Source organism: Brachionichthys hirsutus, chromosome 11, assembly GCF_040956055.1.
Source record: "Brachionichthys hirsutus isolate HB-005 chromosome 11, CSIRO-AGI_Bhir_v1, whole genome shotgun sequence".
Taxonomy (NCBI): domain Eukaryota; kingdom Metazoa; phylum Chordata; class Actinopteri; order Lophiiformes; family Brachionichthyidae; genus Brachionichthys; species Brachionichthys hirsutus.
Window position 1 is genome coordinate 10154068 of NC_090907.1, and position 15147 is coordinate 10169214.

General features: G+C 42.7%; 1 protein-coding gene across 1 annotated transcript; it reads left to right on the top strand.

Annotated features, from left to right (window-relative positions):
- Positions 1–796: 796 nt before the first annotated feature.
- Positions 797–8029, top strand: tgfb1a (transforming growth factor, beta 1a). Its single transcript, XM_068745189.1, has 7 exons — positions 797–1127; positions 1585–1629; positions 5075–5353; positions 5567–5816; positions 6179–6329; positions 7466–7576; positions 7688–8029. Exons 1-7 carry the CDS (start codon positions 797–799, stop codon positions 7733–7735), a joined length of 1215 nt encoding a protein of 404 aa, XP_068601290.1. The 3' UTR covers positions 7736–8029.
- Positions 8030–15147: the final 7118 nt, after the last annotated feature.

Below are 15147 nucleotides of genomic sequence, written 5' to 3' on the forward strand. Positions count from 1 at the left end.
CTTGCGAGTTTTATCCGGCCAGTAAAGGAAGTCAGAGGTCATCTGATTAAAACACAGAAGAGAGAACTAGGAAGGCCACCCCCCCCCCCCCCCCCCCACTTGAAAACGTTGCTATCATTGCTACCTTTTCGTCCATAGAGACATTTAGAATTTGATATCACATCCATGTCCAGTAGGTAACAGACCTACTGCGACAAGAAGTACAGGAAGCGCACTCATTTTTATTTTCGCTGTTGTATAGCTCCCTTCACACTGCCTGGACAGCAATACACACTGAACTGACACACGGAAACATAAGCGGCACATGTGCTTTGAATAGGTGGAAGTCACATCAATCAGTTAATCCGTGGATACTGAACCATCTCTGTTAAATATCTGTAGATTATTTTTGGTGGGTTCTGCAGAGGGCTCCTGAGCCTCGCGAGTTCTGTCTGGTAGCGTTTGACAGCTCCGCTTCAGCGTCTGAGGCGTCATTGTGTTGCCCGTGGGGCTGAGTCAGAGGCTGGTGCCTGTCTGCCCACTGGGATTCTCTCCACCTGCTTCTCTGCATGAAGACTTAGACGTTAAATGGTTTTCACAGCAGCAGTGACAACGGTGACACTACTAGCCCCGATATTCCAGAAGTCTCAACACTGCTCTAATTGTTCCGCCGTGTGTAAACACCTTGCATCACTCACGCCGCTTCACAGAGTGATTCACTTTTCCCTAAGCAACGCCAGTCAGAGGCGAGCAGTTAAAGAAAGGTGAGAGAGGGTTTCCCCCGAGAGGAGCGATTGCAAGCAGTCAGATTGGCACCATGAAGCTGGCATTCTTGACACTCATCGTTGTATACATGGCGGGCAAAGTAAGTGGAATGTCCACGTGTAAGACGCTGGACCTGGAGATGGTGAAGAAGAAGCGCATTGAGGCCATCAGGAGTCAAATCCTCAGCAAACTGCGCTTGTCAAAAGAGCCTGAGGCGGAGCAGGCTGGAGATGAGGAGGCCATCCCCACCCCCCTGTTGTCCCTTTACAACAGCACCAAGGAGATGATGAAGGAGCAGCAGGCTGAAGTCCAGACCCTCATCTCCACAGAGCAGGAGGAGGAGGAGTATTTTGCCAAAGTGTTGCACAAGTTCAACATGACCAGTAAGTATGAAATAACTGTGCAAACATGGAAAACCTTTTTCAGGAGCGGAGCCAGTTGTTGAAAGCTTAATATGATTGTAATTTGTACTCCTACAATTATTTACTGGCACTGTAGACACACTGCACAAGACACACACACACACATGCAAGCGCTTTCCATTTTGAAAAATGCTCATTCTTCCTTAATAACAGATACTAAGACCGATGAAATTCAATGGGTGTCCTTTGGTTGCTTGCTACAGTATAGAAATTCGGGTTTATTGTTCAAAACCAGTATTTTACTATGTCGTGTTTTTGGTCCACCACAAATGAGTACAAATAAACCTGAAAACTAGCCCTGGGATAGACAAAAATGGCAGCTATCCAAATTAACCAGCATTTTCCTGAAAGCTGGTGTCAATTCCAATTTTGACTATAAATTCCCTCAACATGTGTACTCTCTCTGATCTTCATCCAGCATCTTCAGGCAGCTTGATGGGTTCAGAGAGCACAGGTGTTACAAGTTAGTGGGACCCATTGTTGCATCTGGTCTGATGCTCTGTGTTGCTTTTATGGTATCCATGGCATTTTTACTGCTTTATTAGCACTGTTTTTTTGGCTAGCCTGCAAAGGCTGTTCAGACAACACCCTGGCTGTAATTGTGCAATGGCTCCAAACTGTTATGATAAACACTTTCTTTTTTTTACATTTGTTTCTTTGCTCCATTGTTCCTTACATGCCTATACTCCTCTCCCTATCAGGTAGGTATCCACACTATCCCTCCTTTATCCACCACTTCAAAAGACAGACTTGGGTGGATGGACGGTGCTCAGGAGTGTGCAGAACAAAGAGAACAAAGGAGCTTTAAAATTAAGAGGCAAGATTTCAATCTGTTTAGATGCAAAACAAAGAGCACGAAGAAAAATGGAAAATTAGATGAGAGAAGACATGAAATGCACTCCCTCACCCTCACCCTGTCTCATTCATTTTCTCTCCCACTCTCCCACTCTCCCTGTCCCTCAGGGATTGGGGGTTTCCTGTAACTTGAGCATTAGGCTCCCTTGTCCTGATCCTGCCACTTGTTCTCCATCACAGCTCTCTCTCTCTTTCACTCTGATCATTTTTATTTCCATCTCTCTGTCCATGATTACCCATCTCTCTCACATTCTGTCTTTCTTTTGCTTGCTCTCTCTCTCTCTCTCTCTCTCTGTGCTGGGTTTCCTGAGCTTATTATCAGTGTGTTTGCAGCATGTTTGTGATAGGGCAGCTTGGCAGGAAGGAAGGCAGGCTGATGGCCACTGCGATCTTGAGCGACTCAAGTCCGGTGCAAGCGGTGCCCATGGGGATCAGGAGTTTCCTACCTCTGAATGCAAAAGAACACCCATCCACCGTCTTGAACCTCAGTGCAGCAGCTGACCTCCTCACCCTGTACGGGTGCATGTCTTGCAAGAAATACTTATTAAGAAAAAGGTGTGGAATATAATCTTGCATCTTCTCCTCTGCGAGTAAACAATGAAAGCATTTCTGTTTTTAATATCTGTCACTTCCATTTTGGTTCGTTTCCTTCTGGAAGACAAAATCTTTCCTGCTACCCTGAAACAGCCAACGGGGAATGCATATTTGTGTGTAGAGCATTTTAGAACTTAATAGTTGTAGTCTCCATTATAGTAATTATGTGGTGGATTAGGCTAAATTCCTTCAGCCATTTAGCACACAGCCATTCCTTGAAGCGTACACAAATGTATCTCGCCTGTTGAACATGATGAAGTGGTCCAAATGTCAGTCCTCTCCTTTACTCCTTGCAAAACAGGCCATTCTGTGTCATTTGGGAGTGAAACGAACGCACTCCTGCAAAGCGACTTATAAGATTTGAGGTTATCTGCTATCATGAAGAGCAGCAGCAAAGGGGGTTGCATGTGCATAGTATGTGTAAGGCAGGCAAGGTGGGGAAACAAGACGTTGATGAGTGGGCTGTGAGAGGGTGGAGCTGAGCGTATGAAGGAGCCAAGTATTTAGACTGTTGCTGGAATCTGGTTCCTCGTACTGGTAATTACAGAGCCGTCTCCCTACCTGTCACAACAGCTGTCCCCGGCTTACCTGCGGATAGGCCCTGGTTCAACACGCAAATCCTCCCCCACACCCATGTTTCGTGCACAAGCTGGGGCGCTCTCTTTGCCCCGTGTGGAAGAGTGGAGCCTATTTTCACCGTAGAATGATGAAGGGAGATTTCATACGTTGTTCCCTTTAATAGTTTTACGGTCAAATGAGAAATGAGATGTCATGTAAATTGCAAAGTAGTGCTGAGGATTATGCGTATTTATCGTAATGTGGGGAGTGACGTGTTTCCTGTTTCATGCTCGCTCTCTAACCCTATAATGCACTTATCTCTGTTTACTCAAACTATCTGGAAGTGCTAACTTTCCGAGCTTGGTGTTGCACGGTACGGCGGCGCTGTCCAGATACTCCATGCTATTTCGGCACACACAACCTTTCCATTCATGAACTTACAACCAAGCGCCTGGTTCAGCCAGTAAAATGTCATCGCATGTGCTTTCACACTTCACTCCGGCTCTTTTCGGTTTCTGTTTGGCTTCACTGAAAGGGGTGCAACGCCACATCCGGAACGGCACAGATGCTGATACTATTGATAGACAAGGCAGGGCTATGGAAGATCCAAGAGCACCCTGGATCGAGTATGTGAGGGTGGGTTTTAGCTGTTGTCAAAGAGTAATTCCGGGATTGAGGCAGAGAATCCTGGCGTTGGCAGGCTGAGGCAGAGAAGAAGGTGTGGGCCTGGGCCAGACCTGGCCTCCATTGATACACAGCTCCAATTCCACTGCACCCCCCCCCCCCCCACACACACACACACTTCCTCCCCTCACCAGTGTTATATTCATGAGAGCATTCTTCACTTTGCTGTGTTCTTTGAATGAACCCTCTTACATCCTTCCCCTCCGTACACTCTCTCACTCTCTAACGACATGGTTTCACTCTCAGTCCTGTGCCGTCCCATTCCTATCTTTGCACGTCTCAGTCCAAGCTAATCCGTTTTAATGTAGCACCGCTAGATTTATGATGTTTAAAGCCCTCAGTAGCTTGGTTCTGTTTTCTGTCAGGCTCTGCAAGGGAATGTTCCTGCTGTCATGATACGGCCAGGCGAATGAATACAAGTTGCATATATATATAGGCAGGGGTACAGTAAAAAAAACAAAAACCTCTCTATGGTCAACTTTACTGCAGCTGGAAAAGATTAATGTTTGGCTGCAGTTAATGTCATTGAGCAACACTGTAATTTTAGCTATTTTATTTTGTGTGCACGCAGGAAAGCATTTACGTGTGGTTAAATTATGAAAAACACAAGTAATAAATCTGCATTTTATGGTAATTTACAATCATGCTTGGACCAAGTTTACAACTATAAAGACTTGTTAAATATGTAAATGCCACTGTTGATTTATTTTAAATACTGTAATGCAGAAACGAACCAGCTTAACTAAACGTACTTTAACTGTTCCCCTAAAGTGGCAACTTCCATTTGTTTGTTCTGTTAGAAATCATTTGGTCTTGTAGAAGAGAGTTATTGCAGTTCAGTAAAAGTAATCATTGTAGAGATGCTGATTACAGTCCCATTACAGTGTGTATTAAAAACACAAGAGTAGAAGAGTCCTCATCCAATGTTGACAACATCCTTGAATGTGCTCAGTAATTATATACATTTTTTTTTATTAAATAAAAGAATATAAAAGAAATACAACCCTTAAAACAGTAATACTATTTAAATAATAATTCCTATTTAAAGTAATAATTTGTGGATGAAGTGTGTTTTCCTTTTGCATGTCTAACAACCTTTATAGATGCCATATTGTGCCTTGATGCAGCCACAAACCAAGCCACATGCTTCTTGTCTGAACCTGCATGTGGTTATATTAAATCTCATAAAAGGTATTTTCCTTTTTTAAATCACACAGGTAAAAATAACACAGCTGGAAACTCCAAAAGCATCCCCATGTTCTTCAACATCGCCGGCATACGGTCCAGCGTGGGGGATTACAACCTTCTGACCAGTGCAGAGTTACGGATGCTCATCAAGCAAACCACCATAGCCTCTGAGCAGCGGGTGGAGCTGTATTGGGGTCTGGGGACTTCGGCTCGCTACCTTGCATCCCGCTTCATCACCAACCGGTGGAGAGACAAATGGCTGTCCTTCGACGTCACAGAGACCCTTCAGAACTGGCTAAAAGGGGATGGTGCGCTAATGACCTTCGTCAGAATGACTGACTGTGTGTGTGTGTGGGTGTGCGTGTGTGTGTGACTCATTTTTGGAGAGCTTTGCTCGACCCTTCTCTGCACATTCAGTCCTTGATTCAGTCCTTGTGCATTCTTATTCAGATAATTGACCTCATAGACAAAATAACGAAACAATTCTGCATCGCTCATTGTCTTAAATGTCTGTTTTCCAGATGATGAGCAGGGCTTTGAACTTCGGCTGTTCTGTGAATGCAGCCAAAGCACTGACGGAGCCACAAGTGCAAAGCCTGGTTTCAGTTTTTTCATCTCTGGGATCGCAAGTGACAGGGGGGACATAGGAGCATTGCAACAGCTGACGCAGCAGCCACCTTACATCTTGACGATGTCCATCCCTCAAAATGTCAGCAGCCACCTGACATCACGCAAAAAGCGGTCCACAGAGACAAAAGACACGTGCACAGCGTAAGAACAGTAGTTATTTCGCATTTTATTTCATTTACCTTTTTAAATACCGTACTTGATGAGTGACAGAAGAACAGTTCTACTGTGTTTTACCCTCTGTGGTAAATGTAAATAGCTAAATGGATTTTGCCGTCGTTGCCCATAGTAGGCTTTACTTTACATGCTTTCAATTTAAACCAATAGAAAACAGCTCCACCTTCAGATGCGAATAGGGTCACTTTTAACTTCTAATAACCAGATGACATAGGGCCAGAATTGTGTTTTCAAATGCACAGTAAAAAAAAAAAAAAAACTGAAAGAGTGATGGATCTTTTGACGTACCTCACACAACTACAGATGCTTTCCTATTCTCTGCTGTGCAGGCAGACGGAGACTTGCTGCGTGAGGAGCTTGTACATTGACTTCAGAAAAGATCTCGGCTGGAAGTGGATACATAAGCCAACAGGCTACCACGCCAACTACTGCATGGGGTCCTGCACCTACATCTGGAATGCTGAAAACAAATATTCTCAGGTATAATGTGACATAATGTGGATGAATGAGGCACAGCTGAGATTAAAGAGTAACGTTCATCATAACTTGATGTTTCTCTTCCTCTGGTTACTGAAGGAAGGAATGATTCACACCACAGTGCGAGTGAAGTCACAGCTTGCTAAGAGTTTTTAAATTGGTGCTTAAATCAGTGATATTAATCATTTGACTCATCTGAATGAGCAACTAAACATTCACTGATTTTCACTTCACATTTTATACTTCGCTGCTGTTTAGAGACTTAAAAATACACATTTCACATTTTATATCCCAGACAGGTAATAAATTAATCCACATACAAAACAAGCTACTGTTTTAGTAATCATTACTTTCAGGCCCAGTTGAAGTGATAAAGTATTTAAACTGAAACCAAACCTTTAGCCATGCTGATGATATGTTTTTATTCGTTTTTTTTGTTCCGTCACTTGGTTCCAAACTGGGATATCAAATATCTGTTTTATAACTCAGTGCCTATGAAACTAAAGGAATTCCCTTCAACCTCATCTGTTTTATGTTAGGCGATAATCACCAAATGTCACCACATCAATACCATGAATAAATGTGGTTAACACTGACAGTAGCATTTAGTTTGGTGCTAGATAACGGCACTGGGGTGGTGTAGACTTACAAGCTAAGTTCACACTTCAAGCCTCTTTCTTCACTCCGGAGCTCGTGTTCATAATTTGAAATACTATATATCTAGCATGAACAAATCTCTTCTCCAAAAACACACACACACTGATAATACGTCATGAAACTGATATGGTCATTGCGATTAATTTTGCTCTGGGGAATGGCAAACACGTGGGCAGCTGTTCACGAGCAGATGGTGAACAGCTGCCGATCGGCATTATTGTTGTCGTCTCTCCTGTCTGGTGGGCTTGTTTTACTTCTCCTGCTGACGGAGGTCAACAGCGTTTGGTTTGTATTTTTAAGTAAGAGGTCACGGGCCATATACTGCCATTTAATTCTACGAGATTTTTATGATAAAATCGCTTCTGGAGAATTCATGTAATTTTAATTAAAGGCACTCGCAAAACTCGTATATGTACGGTAATCATAATCTGATATTTGATTCTCTCTATGTATCCCATTTCTTTCACTCTTACATTTGTCAGATTTTGGCCTTGTATAAGCATCACAACCCAGGAGCCTCCGCCCAGCCCTGCTGTGTCCCCCAGTCACTGGAGCCACTGCCAATCCTCTACTACGTGGGCAGGCAACACAAGGTAGCCACGCCACAGTGCACCTCTCCCTGAGGTGACATGTTTACACAAAGTGTTATGTCCAAGCGAGACTTGCAGGCGACTCATTGCCTTACTGTTAATTTTCACTTTCAGGTGGAACAGCTGTCTAATATGATCGTGAAGTCCTGCAAGTGTAGCTAAACACACATTGTGGTGCTCTGCCTCCCCTCAAACACACAGAGATGAAAGAAGATGTGCCTGAGACCACAGAGGGGAGCGTTCACTGATAAAAATGGGATGACATGTGAATAATGTGGACAAGCTGAACAAAGTGTTCCAAGTCGTCAGGTCGTTGGGGTTGGCCTTCCCTTCTGCGACGTTTGCCATTATTGTGAGCATACATCAAAACATGGACTTCTCTACATTGATATAATTGATGATATTTTCTATGTGTATATATTTTTCCTTTGCAATAATAAAACTATCTATCTTGAACTGAATTTAATTTATTATTATTTTTTATTGGGGCGGTGCAGATCTTTCAAGATGCAAATACAAGTGATATATACAGTATGTGCAAAAGTGCTACAGATAGCATGGAAAGGAATTAAAATAATTTACAAGGTGGATAAAGAATGCCAAAGAACGCAAGGACCAAAATGTGCATGAGCTTTGCAATTTGCCGTAACATGTTTCTAAAAAAAGTAGAAGGTGCTACATTGCAGGTTTGAAAAACAGCGGTTGTCGGGGTTTTCCTGGAAAATAATACCCTGGTGTATTTGGATCGAGTTACACTGTGAAGGACGACAGTCGACCACAGGAACAGTTCAACCTGGGGAAACCCACCCCGACGAAGGGGCTGGAGTCACATGCTTAATGAAAAACCTTTCACGGGACACGCCCATCAGTTTTACTTTGTTTATTCTTCAACCTACGTGATTAATGCAATGCTTTCTATCACTATGTTTGTGTTCATAATTAGATGTCAGCGTGTTCACATGACGCCTCCTGTGCTGTCAAAGCCGTGAGTAATATCAGTGGTTGTGATGAGAGCTATGACACCATGCTTTTCTCCATCTCTGGATTTACAGTTTGTTGTCTTTGGATGTCGATGGTCAGAGAACGTGGTTGTGGGGTTGGGTTAAAGAAGACATGCAGACTTTTATTATACTGTATACATTTGCTGGGTTTTTTTTCTTTGTCTGTTTTTAAATCACCATGGTAGATTGCCTTTTACTTCAGGCAAAGTTTTAACTTTCATCTGAAGTGTGACGCTTTTTGCACAACTCAAGAATGAATTCAGCTAATTTGTTTAATAAATGAAACAAAATGTTTCCTTGTTGTTTACCATATTTTGTCATATTTGTAAAAAACTAAAATAAAATCACATGCAATGTTTATCATTTTCAGAGAGCTGTGTTGCGTAGGTGTGTTTTTTCCACTTGTCGGTGCATGCATGTCTTTTCACAGTGACGAGAGAGAACATTTTATGAAATGAACACAGACTGAAACATGCAACTTGTGGACATGAATACTGTCACTGTTTTGACATGCAGATTACTTGAGTTATAATGGCATTTAAGGTAGGGGATAACTTAAGTAGATACCCTTTGCTGCATATCAAGCTTGCAGGACCATGGTTGTAGTTTAACACTGATTCATGTCTTACACACTCACCCATGGCATGCACTCCAGTGAGCAGGCACATTGCACATGACATGCTACTTTAAGCTATTTTTTTTTTTGCAAAACAAAGGTTGTGCATGCATTTAGCAATGACTGTCCAGTGTCAGGATAGAGATCCACCAGTGGAAAACCGCTGCGAATGCCAGTTGTGTGTGGCCTATTTCTGGGCAAGCAGTGGATGCCTGTTTACACTGGACAACTGTAGTCTGACTGAAGATGAGCATGCAAGGTTTCTCCTTGCATGCGGGAGTCCTGGGATCTACAGCAAGTTATCGGCACTATGCCTGCAGGGATGCACACTATACTGATATTTCTTATCATCTCCCAACACCAAGTCCATCACCAACCCCCCCCTGCCAGCCCAACCCCTCTTGCCTCAATACTCAAGGGATTACTGGCAGCCCACAAGACTGAATTGGAAGTGAGGAGAGCAGGTCCAGACCCGTTGGTAAGTCCCAGACTTAAGGGCAGTGACTACATGGAAAATTAAACACGCCTACTGTACGCACGCACATGAAAACAGTGAACCCACTGACACGCAGCCGCAGCTCAGGCACATCAATGTCAAAAAGCCTTTTACGAGCTTGGTTCTAGTGATACGAGTGGGGCGGGGGGGGGGGGGGGGGGGGCTCTGGTCCTGCTAACAAGGTGACAGTTGATATGTGCTGTCTTGTTCTGAAGCTGGTCATGTTACCCTGGGTTCCTCTGGAAAGCGCAGGAATTTTCCTCCTGTGAGCACAGAGAGTGCTTGTTTAGAAAGCATTCTGCAAAGACAGGTAAATAAGGCAAATTAAACATGATCAACATAATTAAATTATCTCCTTTCCCCTGCTCTCCTCGCAAAACAATTTGGACAGATCGACTGCCGGGTCTTAATTTCTTTTTATTGGTGCCAAGGCATGACATGCAGGGTATTGTTTTGGCAGAGGGAATGTAATTGGAATGTTAAAGGGTTTGTTTTCAAAGAAAACTGGTTGATTTTCCAAACCAAAATACACATTACATTGATTTTGTTAGCGTAGACAAGATCATTAAAATTTGCTTTTAAAAATGCCTGCTTATTTTCCCTGTAATGACCAAAAAAAAAAAGGATATGAATGTCAAGAGGCTCATAAATCTGTCACAGTGGTAATGGAACAGTCCCAGAGGGAAGTCAAACTCAAGTGGGTTTGCCCTTCTTAACCAATGTTCATTTCTCAGCAGCCTCTTCCTCTGAAGCCCCGGGGCTTTTAATGGCACTCAGACAAACTGCTGATACCACCTGCCAGAGACTGAAGGACATCCATGAAAACATGACATCTAAAAAAATATAAGAATGGGTGAGCTTGAAAGCACCCTACTTTTTACAAGTCTTACATAAAAAATGAGTCCAGATGAATGTCTTTGGCATTTCAAAGTCAAGCAGGTGTTTGTTTTTTTTTTTTTACCACTTACACAATCCACACACCAGAATTACACGTGAGTGCATGAGTAACCAGAGAACCTTTCTTTTGTTAAACTTCATCAGAGGGAGTATAAGTCATTCCCTTCTGGCCCTTTAATTGAATCCATGTGTTAATTTTCTTTAATCTAAAAAAATATAGGAAACGCAGCTTTTTCATTTATTTTTTTACACATATTGCTGAGTAAAACCTTTTTTCTTTGTGGAAAAAAGTTCATATTAAATGCCCATCATGCTATAACTCAACTGATACACCACACGGGGGGCCTTGAAATGTTATTTTGGGTTCTTTCTTATTACAACATCCATGACATTTGCAATTATATGCCCGCTGATCTTTTGCCACAACTGGTCGTTAAAAGAGCAGCAGAGATGCCAGGTGTAATTCCTGTGGACCCAGACAGAGCTAACTGTGTCCTTAATAACACGCTCTGCTGTCCTGCTGCTGCTCAGCCCTGCTCACAATCATACAGCTGCTCAAAGCCATTGTTGCCGCAGGTGCTGAAAATATGCACACACACACACACACACACACACAAAACAAATACAAATAAACATGCCTTCCTACTCACAGTGAGTCCCCTTTTTACATTTCATTGAATTTTCAGATCTGATTGCATGTTGGTATTGGATTTCATTGACAGATAAGGTCAAATCTTGTTTTAGACATCTTAATGTTGCATTTCACCTGTTTTAGACATTGTAAGTGATGTACAACGTATAATCACAGGTCAGGTCGCAAAGGGGCTGGAGCCTATCCCAGCTGACACTGAGGCCAAAAGGCAGGGAACGCTCTGGACGTTCATCACACGGCCACACAGACACAAACAACCCATCACACCCACATCCACACCTACAGGATTCTTGCTGTCCTTGCTGGTCACTGCCTGCTACCCATATTTAGAACTACCTCATTGTATTACCTTTGCTGAGGCGGGGGATATGTAATTGCCGGCATTTGTCCGTCCATCGGTCCGTCTGTTAGCAAGGTAACTCAAAACGGTCTGGACGAATCTTGATGGAATTTTTAGGAAATGTTGGGAAAGTTACCAGGAACAGATGATTAAATTCTGGTGATGATCCAGAAGAGATCCCGGATTATGGATCCGTTTGAAACTTTCAGTAACATTGCATTCATTGGAGTTTCAAAATTCATTCCTTAATATATCGGTTGATTATTGATCAATGTTTTGGGTGGGGATCTCCACCGAATTTGATCTGGATCAGATCCAGAATGAGGTCAGTAATTCTTTTTTTACTTTTTAACATTGAAAAGCCCATTTACAAATTAAAAAATCTGTTAAAAATACACATCAACTCAGATTCACTTTTACTTTTCATGGTCGGTGTCTAAAAATATCAAGAACAATTTAGAACCTGATGGTGATGATCCAGATCACCAGTTGGATTGCTTAAATCTAATTATGAGGGGAATGAGCTGCTCGGCGGAGGTCTGCGCTCTCTGAGTGCTTTTCTATATTTTAGTCATGCAAAGCAAGTCAAGTGAATTCAAGTTTTTATCTATGAGAAGGATGTGATAGTTGTACAAAGGTTTAGTGAAATGTTTTGTGAACAAAGATGGCAGACAAAAAAAACTGAACAATAGAGGGGTGTTTGACAGGTTTGCCCTCCACCTGTATTTCTTTTTCCACCGTCCCTCTCACATCACACCTGCATTAAGCTCAGATGTTTTTTACAGCCTGAGTGATCTGGCCATATCTCTTGCTTTGTCTTTCCCTCGCCGTCTTTTTCCCTCTCATCTTTTTTGTGAACCACTGCCAGCTTTTTGAAGAAAACAAAGCCAGTGATAGGGGAAGAAAACAGATGCAGCTATGTGAATGAATGGGCGAAGATCAAATAGAAGACCACACACTTATGCTCGCAAGACATTTAGCTAACTAGGGAAAACCGACATGTGCATTTTGCCATTTCTTTTTTAAATTTATTATTACCAGATGGTGGGTGATGTGTTCTTTTGGCATGCATATAACCAGTAGCAAACATCATAGTTCACTGCATTACCACATGGAGGATCAAACACAGAGGAAGAATTAAAAGCCTCTTCAAAGTCAAAACTACAAAGGGAAAGTATGATAAAACACATGAGGGTGTCTGACTGAGTGTAAAGCATGCTGCGCCCTGACTCATTTGTTTAACCTTCGTAAGTAAGAAATGCTTTCTAAAAAAGGAAAGGTACCAATTACATTTCAGGCCCAGCTCTCTCTTTTAGTACCGCCCCCAGCATTTCCTTCCTTTTCAGAGTCTCTCTCTCTCTCTCTCTCTCTATCCCTGGACAGAGAGAGAGAACAAACTGCCCCTATAAACAGCCACCATCAGCGTGGGCAATAAACCAAGGAGAGAATGTGACTCTTGGATTTAAATAGAAAACATTGGCCATGTGGATGTTACACCCAGACGAGTGGCAGTCTAAAAATAGCAGTATATATCCAGCAGTCCTCGACTGAAAGACGGTTAGGTAAATGCACAGTAGCACGGCCCACCTGCTGTCAACAGCTAGCAGCTAACTTGTTGTCCTCCTGCTTTTAACATGGATTTGTCATTACAATATCACATTATCAGGGGAGGATATGTGCATCCTGGGATAATAAGTTTGCGTCCTTTTCCGTTTCTCACGCAAACTAGGAAACACGTCATTGTAATCAGCACCTGGTTCAGTTTGCCATCTTGTAAGTAATAAATTAGTCATTTGTCCCGGAAGCATCTCAGGGAAGTCTTCTGTTTGTTCTAAACACAATCCCGTCTTCTGGAGGTGTGTGGTAACTGCATTATTGTAACGCAGCATGTGCACCATTTAATAGAAAGTGTGTTTGTCTTTCTGACTGCATGAAGGATCACACCTCAGGATTAATAAATACTCTGCTATACCACGATACTTTCATACTTCACAGACTTAAAGTGATCCACAGCTCTGTTTTGTCCTCCAACTGATGACAAAGTTTTTCTTCTTGTTTTAAATTAATTATTTAGCCAAATGCTGTTAACTTAGTATTGGTGAATACAAACACTGGCGCTGGAAACAAGGTCTCTAAAACTTTGTAGAGAATTTACGAGGACATCGGTTTGGGCGTCAGGAAACTAAAATTAGGGCTGTGAGCTCGAAGCATTTCAACATGAGAAATGATTGCATGATTCACAGTCATTAAAAACTAATTGGTCAGCGAACACAAATCCTTCGTAATAGGAGGCTGTGACCTTCACCACTCAGAGTAATGGTATGTTCAGTCACACTCTATTACTCAACCCCCTTCATTAAGCACAAAGGCTAACAAACACATATAGACACACACACACACACACACACACACACAGATTAAAGCAGGGGCAATGCTGGTGACTCCAATTAAGAGATGTGTGACTTAATTCATAAATTACACTCTGGTAGGGAAGTGACACAATGGAAAGGAAGAAGTATTAGCTCCCTGTTCTATGAGCGCAAATGCAAACACACAGTCTTTATCGTGTGGTAGCCTGACCCTTATTGGATAAATGGGAGGTTAGGGAGGTGTTAGGTTTTGGAGGACAGCCTGGTAACGGGGTCTGTTTTAGATTAGTAACCCATGATCTGTGGCCTCCTGTGTTAGTGCGGACTTCCAACTGCGTTGATGGACATGCAAGGGTTAAATGACGCCTCCACTCAGAGGGACATTAGGTTGATGTGCCCCCCTCTCCTTGTTCCTCTTCCCACCGGCTCTGAAATCCCCAATGAACAACACATTCCTCCTTCCCAGTTCCTCTTTTTATGATGTGTCATCCTGTGAAGCAGGATGTGCACTAATGTGCATGGATGCACTAGTGTGCGTCTCTGTGTTTGTTAGCCTTGAGCAACTGCGTCTTGATGAAATGCATAAATGGTCCAAGCATGACGCTGCCAAAGTTTACGCGTGCATTTCTCAGTGTTCTCCATATCTCATGCACCTGAGCAGGTATGGTTTAAGATGTGTATCTGCATGATGGCTGTTTTATATGTATTGCTACATGGAATGGGAGAATCTGGGCTGACTGAATTACACAGAGTGAGAGGGAGAGAGTGCCACAGTCATGGGTGGAGGAGAAAGCGATGAGTCATCATCACCAAGCTTGGGATGCGTTCCTTTTTAAAGGGGTGTTGTGACGAGCAGACGGGGTGTTCAGACAAAGAAAAACAAACAAGATGTTTTTCTAATTAAAGCAGCCCTAAAGGAGAGGGTGTCGGCTGGACAGAGTTTTGGGGGGGGGGGGGACACTGAGGTCAAAACGAACTGAGTCATTGTTTTACAACCATTTCCTGCGATTGGGGCATTTTCATAAACATGTGAGATATATTCAAATAAACTCATACATGTGCATCTGAGTTTGCGCTCATAGGCAGACATACGTTTACCGTGGCATGCATTATATCATTTCAAAGATCCTTACTAAAAGTGAGGAAATAAAGGAACAAGCATTTTGACCCGATGCTATGATTTCAAAAGTCTTCATAAGAGTT

Coding starts and splice junctions, on each gene's coding strand:
- tgfb1a (XM_068745189.1), top strand. CDS start 797: ATGAAGCTGGCATTCTTGACACTCATCGTTGTATACATGGCGGGCAAA. Junction 1,128..1,584: donor GCACAAGTTCAACATGACCA/GTAAGTATGAAA, acceptor ATCTTCATCCAG/CATCTTCAGGCAGCTTGATG. Junction 7,577..7,687: donor ACGTGGGCAGGCAACACAAG/GTAGCCACGCCA, acceptor TTTCACTTTCAG/GTGGAACAGCTGTCTAATAT.